This window comes from Girardinichthys multiradiatus, chromosome 2 (assembly GCF_021462225.1).
Source record: "Girardinichthys multiradiatus isolate DD_20200921_A chromosome 2, DD_fGirMul_XY1, whole genome shotgun sequence".
NCBI classification, from domain to species: Eukaryota; Metazoa; Chordata; class Actinopteri; order Cyprinodontiformes; family Goodeidae; genus Girardinichthys; species Girardinichthys multiradiatus.
Genome location: NC_061795.1, coordinates 44131217 through 44150389, shown reverse-complemented (window position 1 = coordinate 44150389; position 19173 = coordinate 44131217). Strand labels below are relative to the sequence as shown.

Genomic DNA, 19173 nt, shown 5'->3' with positions numbered 1-19173 from the left:
TGCATGCCAAGAACCCAGCCTTGATTGAAGTCCTAAATCTGTCTGGACATCCTGCTCTAACAAACCTTCGATGTTCTGTTCCTCACAGGCGGCTGCTTGAATCATCCCTGTTATCGTTGTCTCGATACGACATGTCCGGTTCCAGAGACCACCCTATTTACCCAGACCCAGCCAGGTAGGCCACCACACAGCTCTCACCTGACTGATGGAGCCAGGATTTCTTCTCTATCATGATTTATGTATTATAAATGATTTACCCCGGTTTTATTCATGAGATCAAGATTAAAACGCTCTCAGTCCTCAACAGAATCCGTCTACCCTGACACATAGCAGCTATGATTGGCTGTAGAGGAGCTTGTTTGAAACTGTGACCTGAAGCGTTCTTTGCTTTGCAGACTTTCTCCTGCGGCGTACTATGCTCAGAGGATGATCCAGTACTTGTCTAGACGGGACAGCATTCGTCAGCGTTCCCTGCGATATCAGCAGAACCACCGCATGCGGACCATGTCCACATCCTCCGACAGCCCGACTCCCAACCCATCCAATTCCATGGACAACAGCGACATGGACTTTGATGAGCTGGAGTGAGTGTTTGCTTCTTCTTTCACTGCGTTGTAGAACCTCTCTAGAAGCTGTTGGAGCTCAGAGCTGAGACGGTAAAACCATTGATACATATTACTGGATTGGACATCGTCTATTAGCCGCTATACAGGTCCTTCTCAAAATATTAGCATATTGTGATAAAGTTCATTATTTTCCATAATGTCATGATGAAAATTTAACATTCATATATTTTAGATTCATTGCACACTAACTGAAATATTTCAGGTCTTTTATTGTCTTAATATGGATGATTTTGGCATACAGCTCATGAAAACCCAAAATTCCTATCTCACAAAATTAGCATATTTCATCCGACCAATAAAAGAAAAGTGTTTTTAATACAAAAAACGTCAACCTTCAAATAATCATGTACAGTTATGCACTCAATACTTGGTCGGGAATCCTTTTGCAGGAATGACTGCTTCAATGCGGCGTGGCATGGAGGCAATCAGCCTGTGGCACTGCTGAGGTCTTATGGAGGCCCAGGATGCTTCGATAGCGGCCTTTAGCTCATCCAGAGTGTTGGGTCTTGAGTCTCTCAACGTTTTCTTCACAATATCCCACAGATTCTCTATGGGGTTCTGGTCAGGAGAGTTGGCAGGCCAATTGAGCACAGTGATACCATGGTCAGTAAACCATTTACCAGTGGTTTTGGCACTGTGAGCAGGTGCCAGGTCGTGCTGAAAAATGAAATCTTCATCTCCATAAAGCTTTTCAGCAGATGGAAGCATGAAGTGCTCCAAAATCTCCTGATAGCTAGCTGCATTGATCCTGCCCTTGATAAAACACAGTGGACCAACACCAGCAGCTGACACAGCACCCCAGACCATCACTGACTGTGGGTACTTGACACTGGACTTCTGGCATTTTGGCATTTCCTTCTCCCCAGTCTTCCTCCAGACTCTGGCACCTTGATTTCTGAATGACATGCAGAATTTGGTTTCATCCGAAAAAAGTACTTTGGACCACTGAGCAACAGTCCAGTGCTGCTTCTCTGTAGCCCAGGTCAGGCGCTTCTGCCGCTGTTTCTGGTTCAAAAGTGGCTTGACCTGGGGAATGCGGCACCTGTAGCCCATTTCCTGCACACGCCTGTGCACGGTGGCTCTGGATGTTTCTACTCCAGACTCAGTCCACTGCTTCCGCAGGTCCCCCAAGGTCTGGAATCGGCCCTTCTCCACAATCTTCCTCAGGGTCCGGTCACCTCTTCTCGTTGTGCAGCGTTTTCTGCCACACTTTTTCCTTCCCACAGACTTCCCACTGAGGTGCCTTGATACAGCACTCTGGGAACAGCCTATTCGTTCAGAAATGTCTTTCTGTGTCTTACCCTCTTGCTTGAGGGTGTCAATAGTGGCCTTCTGGACAGCAGTCAGGTCGGCAGTCTTACCCATGATTGGGGTTTTGAGTGATGAACCAGGCTGGGAGCTTTAAAGGCCTCAGGAATCTTTTGCAGGTGTTTAGAGTTAACTCGTTGATTCAGATGATTAGGTTCATAGCTCGTTTAGAGACCCTTTTAATGATATGCTAATTTTGTGAGATAGGAATTTTGGGTTTTCATGAGCTGTATGCCAAAATCATCCGTATTAAGACAATAAAAGACCTGAAATATTTCAGTTAGTGTGCAATGAATCTAAAATATATGAATGTTAAATTTTCATCATGACATTATGGAAAATAATGAACTATATCACAATATGCTAATATTTTGAGAAGGACCTGTAGAGAGCATCGAGCACACGCAGGCGCCATTGCTATGCATTGAGTCATGTCAACAAAACCATGCTTTTCTGATGTGGGATGATCATGCATCTGGCACAAAAACAGTCGTAGCGCTTTTTTTTCTTATCCGATATGTATGAAATATGAAAGTGTTGACAGGTATACCTTCTGTGCTATAAAGATCGCCATGCTATCGATCGATTTTTAACAGCTCTAGCTGCATAGTTGTGATTATTCGATCACAGTTTGTTGGTTTCTGGCCTTGATGCAGGAATTTCTAAACTGATACATTAAAAGAGGGATCATGTGCTTCACAAACAGTTTAAGGAACGAATAGGAACCTTTCCACTTGTTTTTTCCAGCGATAACGGAGACAGAGCGAGACACAGGACACCACGGAATGCCAGGATGTCGGCTCCCTCGCTGGGGCGATTTGTCCCACGGTGAGTCCGTAATGAAATTAAACCTTATTTTCACTTGGTTTCAGCCTATTCTGAACTAATTTGGTAAATCTGTACATTCATCCTGTCCTGCAGCCGCTTCCTCCTGCCGGAGTACCTGCCGTACGCTGGGATCTTCCATGAACGTGGACAGCCCGGTCTGGCTACACATTCCTCTGTCAACAGAGTTCTCGCTGGTAAACAAGACTATTTTAAGCCTTCACAGCTGGCTGATGTTTACAGGTTCATCCCAATAAGTTACAGCATCATGAACAAGGTGGATTTGTTTCGAAATCCTACTTGGATACAGAAGCATCTTTCGTGGGCTGAGGAGAAAAGAACTGAACTGTTGCTCAGTGTCAGAGGTCATCTTTTCAGATGAAAGTAAAGTTTGCATTTCATTTGAAAATCAAGTCCCCAGAGTCTGGAGTAAGTGTGGAGAGGTACAGAACCCTCGTTGCTTGAAGTTTCCACTGTCAGTTATGATTTGGGGTGCTATGTCATCTGCTGGTTCTGGTCCAGAAAACCTACCAAGTTTTCTGAAGTCCACAGTGAATGCAGCCATCTACCAGCACATTTTCTGCTGACAAGCTTTATGGAGATGCTCATTTTCCAGCAGGACTTCATACCGCGCCACACTGCCTAAGGTACCAAAAGCTGGTCCAGTGACCATGGAGAATTTATGTATGTCCATGCATTGAGTTTTAAATGATGATGTAATTTTATTTTCCACTTTAAATTTGACTTAAATCAGACATTTTACAGAGTAATACGCTTTACAAAGGCCACTCCCATCCATAAAGAGAACGTAATATATACAAAAACAGGAAACAAACATCATCTGCGTTTATTGTCACATGTTGCTGTAAGAGTCCGATCTGACTGCTGGTTCACACGCTGTTGGTGTTTCCTGCTGCTTTCAGAGTTTAAATCTGTTTTCTGCTCCATCCTCAGGAGCGTCCATTGGAGAAGGTCAGTCTGCGGTCGCCAGCAACATCGCCAACACCACGTACCGCTTGCAGTGGTGGGACTTCACCAAGTTTGACCTCCCAGAGATCAGTAACGGTGCGAGAGCTCCTCCAGTCTTCCTGTGGTCTGTGACATCTTGTTAAAGGGCAGACAGACAGTCTGTGATGGACTTTATTCAATTCTGTTGTTTTTTACCAAGATCTAATTCTTTTCTTTCCATTTGAGACGGTTTTTTGAATGTGTGTCTTTATCTTTATAGCTGCTGTTTGGCCTTATTCTTATCAAACGAGGATAGTTTCAGACGTCTGTTTATGACTGGCGTGGCTCTCAGAATGAGTAATTCTTCATGTTTAACCTCCTAACATCTCTTTCCTGTGACTTATTTTTATTCTCTGAGGTTTCCGTCGTCTTTACAATTTATTAAAAAGCTTCCACTTTGAGTCCAGTTGAGGGAAAATGTGGTTTTCTGTCTCACTCTCTTCATTTGGTTTAATCACTTGCTGTTACTCTTAAAAATCTTTTTAATGTATTAGACATCTCACACCCATAGGTCTAAATGCAGTTTGAGATAACAGAAGTTCTGTTTGGGTCTCTGTGTCCAGCCTCGGTCAACGTTCTGGTGCCAAATTGTAAAATCTACAACGATGCCAGCTGTGACATCTCTGCAGACGGTCAGCTGCTAGCAGTTTTCATTCCCAGCAGTCAGCGGGGTTTTCCAGACGAGGGCATCCTGGCCATTTACTCTCTGGCTCCACACAACCTGGGAGAGATGCTCTACACCAAGAGATTCGGTACGGCTTCCTCCTTGGCACCGTTCTCTGCTGACTTCGCCCTTTTAAAGCTGTTTGCCTTCACAGGTCCCAACGCCATCTCCGTCAGCCTGTCTCCTATGGGATGCTACGTCATGGTGGGCCTGGCCTCCCGCAGGATCCTTCTGCATCCCTCCACCGACCACATGGTAGCGCAGGTGTTCCGGCTGCAGCAGCCGCATGGAGGAGAAACATCCATGAGGGTGAGATGATGAGCAAACGCGGCACTACTGTTGGTCAGATAATAGGAAGAATCATATATTTTACCTCATTCTTTGTTTTAATCTTTGGGGAAAAAAAGTTTTGTGTCTAAGAAGAAGTTGCTGATCTGGAGGTTTCAGAATGTTTGTGTGTCTGCTGCTATTTGAATCCTTCTGCACCTGGTTCTGCTGCCTTTCAGATGGTCTTTAACGTGGTTTATCCCATGGCTCCGGACCAGAGACGCCACGTCAGCATCAACTCGGCCCGCTGGCTGCCAGACCCAGCCATGGGTCTGGCTTACGGCACCAACAAGGGCGACCTGGTGATCTGCCGGCCCGTGTGAGTCAAACATGTCCGTCTCTGAGTAAATGTCGCACAATCAATTAACCAGATTAATGTGGTGGCAGCAGGCTGTCATCTGGGTCAGGATCACATGCTTCATTTAGTCTGGATGAGCAGCAGTACCCCAGTGGGGGTTCACTTCCTGTTTGGTTTCAGAACAGGAGGCTTTTCAAACAAGCTTCAACTGGATCTATTTCCTGAACAAAAGAGCCATCAGCTTCAGGATGGACAAATACATCTATGACTGGGAATGACATCAGCTCCGGGGTTAAATTCCCAAGAAAACATCTTTATCAGGCTAACTGCATTCATTAGGAATCACTTCCAACGTTTGCAATATAACTGTGAAAATAGTTTATAATCCTGTTCCAAACTCCTGGTCAATCATCTAAGCTTCTTCTCTGTTTTCCTTCCTGGGGTCTGAACTTTTAAACCCGTCTTCAGTAGATTATATCCAAGCTTTCTCAACATCTTTCATGGTGTTTTTGTTACTTTAACTGGTTTCTAAATAAATAAAAGAAAAACTTCTACATACATGTTTTGTTGAGTGGTAATAATTTCTTTTGATTGTATTTTCTGTCATTGAAAACCACAAACAATGGATCAACTAACCAAGGATAAATCAATCACAGAAGACCAATCAGAACCACTTAAGGGCGTCACGCTCTGTGGAGAGAGGGAGAAATGAGTGATCAAATTACAGGTCCTTCTCAAAATATTAGCATATTGTGATAAAGTTCATTATTTTCCATAATGTAATGATGAAAATTTAACATTCATATATTTTAGATTCATTGCACACTAACTGAAATATTTCAGGTCTTTTATTGTCTTAATACGGATGATGTTGGCATACAGCTCATGAAAACCCAAAATTCCTATCTCACAAAATTAGCATATTTCATCCGACCAATAAAATAAAAGTGTTTTTAATACAAAAAACGTCAACCTTCAAATAATCATGTACAGTTATGCACTCAATACTTGGTCGGGAATCCTTTGGCAGAAATGACTGCTTCAATGCGGCGTGGCATGGAGGCAATCAGCCTGTGGCACTGCTGAGGTCTTATGGAGGCCCAGGATGCTTCGATAGCGGCCTTTAGCTCATCCAGAGTGTTGGGTCTTGAGTCTCTCAACGTTCTCTTCACAATATCCCACAGATTCTCTATGGGGTTCAGGTCAGGAGAGTTGGCAGGCCAATTGAGCACAGTGATACCATGGTCAGTAAACCATTTACCAGTGGTTTTGGTACTGTGAGCAGGTGCCAGGTCGTGCTGAAAAATGAAATCTTCATCTCCATAAAGCTTTTCAGCAGATGGAAGCATGAAGTGCTCCAAAATCTCCTGATAGCTAGCTGCATTGACCCTGCCCTTGATAAAACACAGTGGACCAACACCAGCAGCTGACACGGCACCCCAGACCATCACTGACTGTGGGTACTTGACACTGGACTTCTGGCATTTTGGCATTTCCTTCTCCCCAGTCTTCCTCCAGACTCTGGCACCTTGATTTCTGAATGACATGCAGAATTTGCTTTCATCCGAAAAAAGTACTTTGGACCACTGAGCAACAGTCCAGTGCTTCTCTGTAGCCCAGGTCAGGCGCTTCTGCCTGTAGCCCAGGTCTGGGGAATGCGGCACCTGTAGCCCATTTCCTGCACACGCCTGTGCACGGTGGCTCTGGATGTTTCTACTCCAGACTCAGTCCACTGCTTCCGCAGGTCCCCCAAGGTCTGGAATCGGCCCTTCTCCAAAATCTTCCTCAGGGTCCGGTCACCTCTTCTCGTTGTGCAGCGTTTTCTGCAACACTTTTTCCTTCCCACAGACTTCCCACTGAGGTGCCTTGATACAGCACTCTGGGAACAGCCTATTCGTTCAGAAATTTCTTTCTGTGTCTTACCCTCTTGCTTGAGGGTGTCAATAGTGGCCTTCTGGACAGCAGTCAGGTCGGCAGTCTTACCCATGATTGGGGTTTTGAGTGATGAACCAGGCTGGGAGTTTTAAAGGCCTCAGGAATCTTTTGCAGGTGTTTAGAGTTAACTCCTTGATTCAGATGATTAGGTTCATAGCTCGTTTAGAGACCCTTTTAATGATATGCTAATTTTGTGAGATAGGAATTTTGGGTTTTCATGAGCTGTATGCCAAAATCATCCGTATTAAGACAATAAAAGACCTGAAATATTTCAGTTAGTGTGCAATGAATCTAAAATATATGAATGTTAAATTTTCATCATTACATTATGGAAAATAATGAACTTTATCACAATATGCTAATATTTTGAGAAGGACCTGTAGATTTAAAGTGCTTAAACAGTCCACAATACAACATTGATATAATTAATGTTACGGCTGGATCTCACCTTGACTCCCACTGTTGAGTTTTGTTATAACTAAGCTTTGTTTCTGTCTATCTCTTTCCATCTCTCTGTCTGTCTCTCTGACTAAAACAGGACAGAGAGCTCTGGAAATGTGAGTCTGTGGTTTTATGACAGATGTGCAGACCTCTTGTTTAATTTAGCGGATGGGTTTATGTGGGAACCTGCTGTGTGAAGATCCACCACCAGTAAACATCTCTGGTGATATTTAGCCCCATTAAAGTCTCTGATGAACCAACACATTAGCTGTGACCTTCAGCTCTTCTTTGTTGGTTTGTTTTCAACAGCGAGCCCCTCCCCCTTCCCCCACATAATATAATTATCCTACAGAATGACCGCACAGGAAGAACTTTATTAGGAAAAGCCCATTTGGGGCGATTAATGAGGCTGTGAACTTTCCATCAAGACGTCCCGCCTCCACACAGGAAACTTCCTGAATGGAAGTGAATTAACTCAGGATGTGTATCCGTTTGTTTGTGTTCAGCTTCTACAGGAGTGATGGTGAGAGTCTTGCAGAGCCCAGCAGCGAACCATTGTTCTCAGTCAACAACAGTGGAACCAGCCGGACCCGAGGTTCTGACAGACCAGGGTGAGAAGTTTGTCCTACTGTAAATCCTGTCGTTTATCAGCCAGGTGATGAAGTTCCAGGAACTGTCCATCAAACACCTGGAGTCATTCTGGGTGGTTTAGGTAAAAGAGTTGGAGAGTTGGCTTTCAGACAAGACCAGAACAATCTTGCTGCTAATGATTCTGGACCAGGTATAAATGTAAAGTTGAATTTTGCACCGTTTTTACCGACGTAGTCGCAGATGCTGCAGACTAAGGATCACAGCAGATAAAAACCAATAAAAGCAGTTAATGAATGAATAGAAATGTATTTAACTCATTGAACCAGATGTTTCCACAGAACTAAAGCGTTTGATCGCCGTTAGCTCTGTCAACTAACAGCTTTTAGAAATAAAGAGGAGAAACAGAACGTCTGGTCCAAAGATCAGGACCAGAACATTTACTGCTCTATATGCCAGTTCTGAGGCTGTGAAATGAACTCTAAACCCCAGAGGAAGCCAGTTTAACCAATGTAATTAATAGAAAGTGTTAGCAGCTTGACTGCAGCATTCTGTATGATTTACAGTACTTTAGTCATCTGTTGTTTACTCCAGTAAAAATGGCATCACAATAATCTCAAACCAAACTAAGGTTATAATAATTTTCTCTAGTTTACCACAAAGATCTGAAACTATTAATATCCTTTCTGTTTTTTCTTATTTTGTCCCCAAGCTCCAATGTATTTTGAGGAGTTTTATTTATGTTATATAGCAACACAAAGTAGTACATGATTATGAAAGACTAATAATACATATTTTTCAAAGCTCTTTATAAAACCAAATCTGAAATGCATTCAGCCCACTGAGTCGGTACTTTGCAGAACCAGGTTTCGCTACCTGTCATTTGGCGTTTTGTCTCTGCCACCTTTACACATTTTTCAGATTTTTGCCCATTTCTCTCTGCAAATTAGCTCAAACCCAGACAGATTGAATGGACAGCATATGTGAACATCGATTTTGAAGTTTTACCCTAGATTATTAGTCTGTTTTAGGTCTGGACGTCGACTAGGCCATTCTAACATGTCAAAATGCACCATCTAACGGGTTTTCTTCCAGGGGTTCCTTGTATTTAGCTCCATCTGATCAGAGGCCCCTCTCCCACGTTTGTTGTCTCCTCTACATGGCTTATGGCAAACTGCAAACAGGACTTGGGGCTTTCATCTTGCCACCAATCCATAGAGGCCAGAGTTATGGAGTGCGTGACTTAATAGATGTCATGTTAACGGATTTTCCCACCTAAGCTGTAGTTCTCTGCATCTTCTCCATATGCTCTCCTTGCCCGATCTGTCAGTTTAGGTGGGCGGTTTGCTTTGCAGTTGCTCCATCCTCGTTCTACTCTCAGGTAATAGATTAAAGGTCAGCAACCTTTCCAGCCCTAGAAGCAATGTGTACTTTTGGTCCAGCTAAACAAAATTAGTTTAGAGCAACATGAATAGCTTGTTTTTAATAATACCTACAATATAAAAATGTGTTTAGTTTTTCAAATTAAAGAACAACAGTTTTGTTTTTAAGGTTTAAGACATTTTCTTCAATGGGACATTCAATTTTTATAGAAAATTGTCATAAACAACCTATGGACAAAAAAATAACTATAAAAGAATATTCCCTAAACTGTTAGTGTGATTCTTTGTCTAAATGTTATGCATATATTGCTTGAAAACACTGAGGAAGAACTGCTGAAGCTAGAGGTTTTTAAATTACAATTACATTTGAGAACATTTGCTCAATACTTTAGGATTTTTTTCTCAAACTTATTAGGAGCCACAGTGGAGGGTCTAAAGAGCCACATGTGGCCCCAGAGCCGCAGGTTGCAGACCACTGGATTAAACAGAGCTCAGGGAGATGTTCAAAGCTTGGGATGTTGTTTTTATAACCTAACCTTGCTGTAAAGTTCTCTACATCTCCATCCCAGACCTGTTTGCAGGGTTCCTTGGTCTTCATGATGATCTCTAATGTTCTCTAACAGACCCCTGAGGCCTTACAGAACAACTGTATTTATACTGAGCATAAATTAAACACAGATTGACTATAGTTACTAATTAAGGGACTGCTGAAGACATTTGGTTTCCCTGGATTTTACCCTAGGGGTATCAGAGTTGAGGGGGTTGAATACAAATGCAAACCACGTTTTTGTTTTGTTTTTTTAGTTTTTTTACATTTTGTAAAAATAAAAATCAGGAATCATGAATCGTTTTCCTTCAACTTCACAATTATGCACAACTCTCGTCCATCACAAAAAATCCCGATAAAATACAGTGATGTTTGTGGCTTAATAAAACCAAATATGGAAAATTCAAGGATTAGAAGTAGTTTTGCTATAGGTTGAAAATGTAAAGTTGAGAAAAATAACTGAATCTCATTTGTGATATTAATCATAAAGAACATCATTGTATGAATGAAACATCACTGTTTTATTTTCAGGCTAAACCGCTCTGGTTGGAGGCTTGACAGAGACATGGGACTGATGAACGCCATTGGTCTGCAGCCCCGAAACCCCGCCCCTTCAGTGACATCACAGGGAACCCAGACGCCAATCATCCAGCTGCAGAATGCCGAGACACAGACGGAGAGAGACCTGTCAGAGCCCGGCGTTTCCCAGCAGCCTCCCAGTACTGACAAACACTTCTCCATCATTACTGTGTCTTCTCTTCGTTTTCAGGATCCTGTCCGCCGCAGTTTTCAAATGTTGTCAGGTTATCCAGCTCAACTCTTTCTGATTCTGTTCTTGGACCTTCAGCCTGCTGAGTATCACCAGCTGGTTCTGTTGGCAGCACATCTTTTAGCTCTCTGCTCGGTTTTAGTAGAATTTGTACAAACACAGATACATCCTGATGGAGCCTTGGTTGTTGCAGTGTTTTGGTACGTTCATGACAAACAAAGCATCGTCTCTCCCCAGGTCTGATTGCTGAAGCTCCATCTACAAGTCGAGCAGCTCAGGCGCCACCAGAGACGCCTGAGAGCAGTGGAGTTCAGGATGGAGTCCAGACAGAAGCTCCTGCAGAGTCCAGCGGTCCTGCAGCTGGTAACTGCTCCCACTCTGTATACAGACCTGTTTAAAACAAGAACATGCCTTCAGTCTGCTAAGTGGAGCTGCTGAGAGGTTTCACTGTCCTGGGTTTAGGCTTTTGGTGATGAGCTGAATTTTTTAACTCTTATTTTAGATGACGTGTTTTTTATTAATCAGAATTTTCTAGTGATATTTTCAGGAAAAGAATAAGAATGTGAAGCTCCTCTGTAGAGCTGTTAGGATTCTCATGCAACCAGGTTTTATTTAAGTCATTATGTTGTGGTTCTGCAGAGCGGTGATGTGGTTCACAGTCATGGAGCTGATCTTATGGTGGGTTCTGAGCAGCTGTTGAAAAGTATCTGGTTCAGATCCAGTGTCAGCTATTTCTGAATTTTTGGATTTGGATCATATCAAGGCTACGCTGTTGTCATGTTGTCTTTTCTGAGTTCTGGTCCGGGTCAGGATGAGGGGATTAAGCGACTTGTTTCTGTTTCAGGTCCAACTGAGTCAGCGGAGTTCGGTTCTGGAGAAGATGCTCTGGCACGAATACGCCGGCTGATTGCAGAAGGCGGCATGACAGCTGTGGTCCAGAGGGAGCAGAGCACCACCATGGCGTCCATGGGCGGCTTCGGGAACAACATCATTGTCAGTCACCGCATTCATCGGGGCTCCCAGACCGGCCCGGGGGCCTCCAGGCCACAGGCGGACCCCTCTGCTCCCCCCCTTCTCGTCCCCCAACCCTACCCCCTCCGCTCCCTGCAGGCTGCAGACCCCTCCGAGCAGCTCTCACCCATGTGGGGCACCCAGGTCCTGCGGGGCCCCCAGCCGTCGGGCCTCTCAGTGACAGTGGACATGGACGATGTGTTCGGAGGACGAACCGACGATGACTCTCTGCCAGGTCCTTCCTCCTCCTCCCTGCTGCTGGGCTCCCGTTCCTCTTCTTCCTCCTCATCCTCTCACAGCCCCCTTCCTGGCAGCGGAGGCAGGCCTAACAGTTACCCTGGCGACCCATACAGCAGGTAGTCCTCTGATTGGCCGAGAGAAGCAGAGTCCAGTGTGCTGCTCAAAGCCTAAACTAACAGAAATAGGTGCTGCCTGACACTGAAGGGACACGGCCCCTCCTCACCCCACCTCACCTCTCCTCACCCAGCCTCACCTCTCCTCACCCAGCCTCACCTCTCCTCACCCAGCCTCACCTCTCCTCACCCAGCCTCACCTCACCCAGCCTCATCCCGCACTGCTTTTCCTCTGCACTTAGAAGCCCAGGCTGAAGCTGAGCTGAACTGTGATCATTCCTCATCTGAAATAGCCCTCCTCTCTGATCCACTTTGTTTCCGTGCGATAAAGTGCCATCTCTGAAGGGGTGAAGAAGAGGAGGAGCAGAATGTTGGTTTTCTTCCTCTCAGATTATCTCCAACATGTTTGCACTGGGTGCCATGTGATGTAGAAGCTGATGTAAAGCCGAGACTAAAGCGTTCAGACCGAACGCTGAGTTTTTGTCCTGTGTGTGACTCAGGGGGTTTGGGCAGGGCTCCTGTGAGAGGGTGGAGGTGGGCGGGGTAAAGGAGCGTCCCATGAGAGGACAGGTGGACAGTACTGGCTGCAGCCTGAGTGGACAGATGAGACTGAATCTGCTGGAGATCATGAAAAAATAAGTAACTGTTTTTGTTTTTTTAAAGGAGAGCAACCGTTTCCTGCTGAGACCACAGGACGGTTCTAACCCCGCCCCCCAATCCTTCTTAAACCCACAGTTGCACTACGGTGTGTTTTGGTGCTACATGAGCCTGAACAGAAGTGTGTGTGTGTGTTTGCCTTTAATGAATGCTTCACATTTTATCCATTATGTTCCTGTGTTCACAGTTCTGTTCCAAAATCCTGATCCATCCCTCCTTTCCTCCGTGTCATCCAAACTTCCTGCTCTTCAGTTTTCCAGGCTTTCTGCAGAACTCTGGGTCATTGAAACCAAGTCAGAATCAGCCAATGTCTGGATTAAAACTCGGATGTTCCTTCAGGAAGCCTGGAGAGCTACAGTCCACTTTAAAGGATTCCAGGAAGGACTGGATCACAGGAGTGAATATGAAATGAAACGAGGACTGGATCAGGAGCTATGGACCAGAACTGTTTGCTCATTCAGAGCTGCTGCTGATTGTCTTCACACTCTCTGAGTCTGGGTCAGAAACCCAGCTTGACTTCAATCTCCTGGAGACAATTACTTTTCCAGAATTACTCCAAACAAACCCTGTGTGTTTGAACCTGGGTCTGGTTCTGAACCAGTTCTGCTGAGAACTGGTTTGCTTTCCCATGAGTCTGAACATTTAAAGACACAATTCAGGTTTCATTTTGGTCTCTTTTAAGCTCCAGCAGATCAAATCACGGACCGATTTCATGCCTGATCATGTGACCGATCAGGTGAGCGTTTCTACAAAGATCTTCTCCTCAGATGCTGTTTCTACCTGGTCGCTTGTTGTCTGATACAAGATCATCTCCACAGGTCTCTTCCAGTTCATCACATGAACATCAGTTCTCTGATGTGAATCCGGTCGGGTCTCAGCTGCAGTTCCTCTGATCATGTAAGGGGAGTCCTGTTGAGATCAGTTATCAGATTAACCAGAAGTTCCTTCATGACGGCTTCCTCCTGCGTTTTCAGACACGCTGCTGCTCCCCGAGCCTCAGAATCCAGCAGAATCGGATACTGGGAGCTGGATGTGATGAAAAGTTCTGATGGACTCTAGGCGTGATGGATTAGAAACTGCCCTGTAACACTTATACAGGGATTATAACCAGAATTGATATCACAGGGCCTGGTACTGTTGTCAGTATGTTACTGAGCAGTGTTTACAAATCAGGTTAAATGGAGACTTTGAATGCAGCTCATTTGGCAGCATTCACAAACTCAAAAACTGTTGACTTCCCATTATGAAGCTGACACTGAGCTGAGGTTCCCCTGCTGCTGCCTCTCCATTGTCCATAAGGCTCCAGTTCTAATGGTTTCACCCGAACAGATCGGGCTCCACCTGAAGCTCTAAGCATTAGCTGCGCTCTCTGACCAGCTAATGTGGACCCAGACTTCCTGCTGACTGGAGAATAACTGGAGTTAGATGGAGACGCTGCAAACGGAAAACCCTGATGCGTTAAACGGCAACTTAAGCATCATGGGATTCTGAGTTCTGTCTGAGTTAACTCTGCTCAGAGGGTTTCAGACTGAAACCAAACAGAACCAACGTGACCTTTTAATGTTTCAGCTCCAACAGCATGAAAGTCCTTGTTCTGTTGGTCCGAACTACTGGAGGAACATTTTCAGACTGTTTTTATCAAACCTGCAGGTTAGCAACTCGTCAGCATCCCTGAACGGATCTGGGCTGAAGATCATCTAATTTTTTTTCTAGCTTGAAGCTTTAAGATTGTTTTATGCTGAAACCTGCAGGTTTCCGTTATCTGTGGATCTGTGGGAAGCTGTGGAGCGGTCCCGGTACGGATTATCATGATTAATTACAGACCTGTTACCATGATGATAACAGAACCATGAGGAAGGAAGCAGCAGCTGATCTGAAAGCACCTCCTGAGTTGACTTGATTGGTGAACAGTTTAGACCCAGTGTCTCTATGACGTGTGTGTGTGCTTGTGTGTGTTCAGGTTATGGAGGGATGAGTGTATAAACTGAACGGTACTGCTGTGTCAGGATCCCACTGTGGAGTTTGGACGGCTCCAACATGACTCTTTGACTTTTAGACGTGATGTAATTAAAGAGATTTGAGAGTTTCTCTGAGATGTGGTGAACGTTTGTGACCTTGTCATCCAGCTGCTCTGACTCTGAATGTTACTACACTAAAATATTTAGTTTATAAAGTGAAAATATCCCTTTTAAAACCTTAAAAACTGGAGTTCCCGCTCAACTCTGTCCCAAAAATCCCTCACAGCTCTATTTGAGTTTTATTTCTGTCAGATCCTCAGGTCCGGGAATGCTGACTGGACTTTTGGTTTTGATAGACGCTCCCTGAGGTCCGTTTGGGTAAGAAAGAAATGAAGCTTGTCTGCTTAAAGAGCTTCTTTGAGATGGGGCAGCATAATTCAATTTAGCTGTTTGTTAATATTGCACCAAACAAGTCCAAGTCATATGCGGTTACATAGCATCCAATTCAGACCAAATTAATTTTAAATTGCTCCAGTTCATTCCAGATCCAATAACCGGCATTCCAGATCTGTTTTAGTTTTTATGCACTGCAGTTAAATTCGGTTATGGATCTAAATAACCCCAGCTGATTGCATTGAGTCATTGACCTGGTAGCAGTCCTCTTGAGCAAGCATGTGATGACAGTGGGGAGGAAATCCTCCCTTTTAACAGGAAGAGACTTCCAGCAGAATCCAACTCAGGATGAGCAGCCATCTGAACCGAGCGACTTGGGCCCGAGACAACAGAACAGAGAGGGAAAAAGAAAACCCGCTGTAGGACCGGTCCAGGAGAACTTTCAATGAAAGAAAAAAGAGTTCATGTCAGCATTGGCTTCATTTAGGAGATAAACAAAGAAGCTGCAGACAAGGTTTATAAGTCTGTTCAGCTTTGAAGGTTCCTAAATTAAACAGAATTATTCCATTACCCTCTAACTGGTCACTTTTTAGTTACACCTGCATTAACTCTTCATGGCATTCACCGGGGCATCGGAGATTTCTGTCCATTTGCAATCTTTGGTAGGAAATAATGTCTTCACCACCGGACTCTAGTGAACTGATTGTGATCTTCAAGAAACCAGTTTGAGAGGATTTGTGACATGGTGCATTATCCTGGTGGAAGTAGCCATCAGAAGATGATGGACGTGGTCAGCAGCAACACTCAGGTAGGCTGTGGTGGGACTTGTCAAGTAAAACTCCCCACACTATTATAACACCACCAGCCTGAATCGTTGACACACCAGACCAGGCAACCGTTTTCCAGCCTGTAATTCTCCAATTCTGGTGAGTCCCTGCAGTCTGGAGAAGTACTGAAGAGATTATATGGAAGAATGTTTGAGTTACTAGACTTTAATCCTTGTTTTCTCAAATATTAAAAACAATAAAATGCATTTTAAATTTATAGTAATTTACATCCTTTATTATTAGATTAACTGACTGAAAAAATCCAGATAGAAACATCCGGACCTTCAGAGTTCTGGACGGGTTCAGTGTGTAATTCAAAAGCATGGTATGTTTTAGGCTTCAAAGCACGGAAACTCCTAATATTCTAACTTTTACAAACAGAAGAGGTATGAAAAGTTTACAAACTGCTTTGAAGAATCTGGATGTAGTTTGTTTGTCAAATCCAGATTTTACTACAGGTAATCTAAGATAAAACTTAAAATAGTCCTGAAAAAGGATTAAGGGCAGTAACTAATAATTCAAGGATATGTAAATAAAATACTAGATAGGTGGAGTAGATGGGGGATACAGATTCTTGCAGTGTAAAATGAGAAACCTGATGTTGGAACAGACGGAGATTATGGTGATGGCAAGGAGGACTTCCAGTTTATAAAATAGGTTTTGGTGTTTTTTTTTTTATTGATTATTGAGAAGATTATAACATATTTTCTCAATACATTTTAAGACAATGTAAACCAACAGTTTTTCTTACTACTTATACATGGTTATATTTTAAAAGGTACCTGCCTTGTTTCCTACCTCCTTGATTGAATAAAAATTAATTTAAATCCAGATCTGCCAGAGTGAGAAATCATTTTGGGTGTAACGTTATTCAGTGTTTTATTTTAATAAATTTAGGATCTGTTTCATGAGATCCATTGGTGGTCTAGCAAGAAAAATGTGCTTTACGAGAATAAAGTCAACAAAGTTTTCAGGAAGGTGTATTTTGGTTTTCAGCAAAGAAATGCTGGTTAGGAACTTATCTGACAGGAGTGGAACAGGGTGTGGTCCTCTGCTGCTGTAGCCCTTCCGCTTAGAGGTTTTATGTGTTGCGACTTTACAGATATTCTGCATCTGCTGAATGTTACCAGTTGGTATTTTCTATTATCTGGAACCAGTCTGCTCCTTCTCCTTTGCTCTCAACAAGACATCTTCAACCAAACAGCTGCAGCTGCTGGATCTTGTCTCTTTTTTTAGACCTTTTTCTGTTAACCAGAAAGATGGTTGGTTCTGATCAGCAGTTTCTGAAATATTCTGACAAGCTCTTACCATACCATATTTAAAGCAGCTTCAATCTCCTTTCTTCTCAATTCTGATGCTCAGCAAGTTGTTAACAACAGGTCTAATTTGTTGAGGTGCTGTCATGTGATTGGACAGGTGTACCTAATGAACTAGCCATTCTTTTGGTGGAGAGGCATCAAGTGGTGTGTATGACATTTTTACTAGAAAATGTTTAAAACATTTGCTCAATAGCTCAGCCAGACTTTCCAGTGGGAACACCATATCGAACATATAGCCACAGTTAACAAATATCGTCTCAAAGCACTTTACAGAAAAAAGTCAATTCAATCCAGTCATGCAGACTGAGACAAAGTCAATTACACACAGTCCAATTTGACCCTAGTTATCAAACAATGCAGTCAAGTTCAGTTTACGCTGTCTTGAAGCATTCGCTCCTCCTGGACCAGCATGTAGGGACAGTGGACAGTTGCTTGCATTATGTCGATGACTTTGCAGCAATCCGTCATACTGATCATGCATGTAGCAACAGTGGAAAGGTAGACTCCTTTTTAACAGGAAGAAACCTCCAGCAGGACTAGAACCTGGCTCAGTGTGAACAGCCATCTGCCACGACCAACTTCGGGGTTTGAGAAGACAATGCACACACACAACAGAAGCACTTTCTATGTTAAAAAAGAGAGTTAAAGGCAGTAGTAGCTTCTTTAGTGGCATCATCTAGGAGAAACATGTGTTGTGAACTAGCACTATATAAATAAAACTGAATTGAATTGAATAGAAAAAGACACCTGGGCAGATGAACTCTGAGCCTGTTTTAGGTCTAGAGTATGTAAGAGAGCACATAAAGTTTCTGCTGTGACTATGTCTAGGAGAGACAGGGCAAAACACTGAAGGATCGGGTCAAGTGTATCATCCGTAAAACAAGAACATTAAGTTAATGGAAGCAGTAGCTCAGCTCATATTCCCCCCCACCCCAGGAGGTGTCACAGTGAAACAGAATTACAGGCCAGGTGTAGCGTCTATAAAGGGAGAAGGCAGATTGAGAACATAAAGTTGAAATAACAGCAATTAAAGCTGCAAGCAGCCTTGAAGGCCCTCGCACCTCAGCGCAACTCGGCCTGTGCAGCGACCGTGGGAGCCTGGCATCGTCTCCTACACGCCACTGACGATGGCACCACTTAACTTCAACACGTCGCCACTAGGTGGCACTGTGAGCAACATGTCATTTGATCTTATATCATGCAGAGTTTTGGTCTGGCGAGAAGTATTCAAAGTTTGGGGGAAATCCGACCTTCCAGATGAAAGCTGCACTCATTTGTTTCTTAGTGGGCGGAGCTAAAGGGATGTCATCAATTGACTGTGTCAACATATCCATCATTAACTCATGATCATGTAGACTACATTTCAAGTGGATCCGATGATGTATGAGGGAGATATAGCCCTTGAAGTGTCCTAGGGGGCGCTGTTGATCCAAATTCCAATGTAATCCAATAGATCTGTTTGGGGGTTGTCAAAGATCAACCATATTCAGTTTGGAATAAATTGGACCATGCATGTATAATTTAGAGCCAAACGTATGACCGTGGCGTGACATCAGAATTCGCCACACACCCTCCAGGTAAAACAGTCAGTACTGGAGACTGTCTTAGACCATCATGTTATCTGTTACTTGGGACAGTTTCACATTGATTAGGTGAAGAACATCAAAAATTGACTCTCTAAAGGAAAACATGACACTTCCTGTTCTCAGGGGGCGGGGCTTCCATGATGTCAGCATCTGATCAGTGAATATTGTTCAGGGCCAGAGGCAGATCAATCTTAGAAGGTTTCAGGTCTCTGTGACTTTCCTTGTAGGAGCTACAGGGGTTGAACAATGAAACTGAAACACCTGGTTTTAGACCACAATAATTTATTAGTATGGTGTAGGGCCTCCTTTCGCGGCCAATACAGCGTCAATTATTCTTGGGAATGACATATA

The 19173-nt window shown here is 43.7% G+C and overlaps 1 protein-coding gene across 2 annotated transcripts in view; it reads left to right on the top strand.

Annotated features, from left to right (window-relative positions):
- Positions 1-14832, top strand: part of ambra1b (autophagy/beclin-1 regulator 1b) — a 31996-nt gene extending 17164 nt beyond the window's left edge. Inside the window, exons 2-14 of one of the 2 annotated variants that reach the window (XR_007042308.1) lie at positions 89-175; positions 396-584; positions 2682-2762; positions 2856-2956; positions 3714-3824; positions 4331-4519; positions 4586-4740; positions 4938-5077; positions 7939-8043; positions 10481-10668; positions 10956-11081; positions 11563-13475; positions 13558-14832. Coding sequence is in view for 1 of the 2 variants with exons in the window: in XM_047391060.1 (XP_047247016.1) it covers positions 89-175; positions 396-584; positions 2682-2762; positions 2856-2956; positions 3714-3824; positions 4331-4519; positions 4586-4740; positions 4938-5077; positions 7939-8043; positions 10481-10668; positions 10956-11081; positions 11563-12089 (1999 nt within the window). In the remaining variant the exon portion in view is untranslated. Of the gene's footprint in view, positions 1-88; positions 176-395; positions 585-2681; positions 2763-2855; positions 2957-3713; positions 3825-4330; positions 4520-4585; positions 4741-4937; positions 5078-7938; positions 8044-10480; positions 10669-10955; positions 11082-11562 lie in introns of both variants that reach the window. The other variant, XM_047391060.1, reaches the window with a different exon arrangement.
- Positions 14833-19173: the final 4341 nt, after the last annotated feature.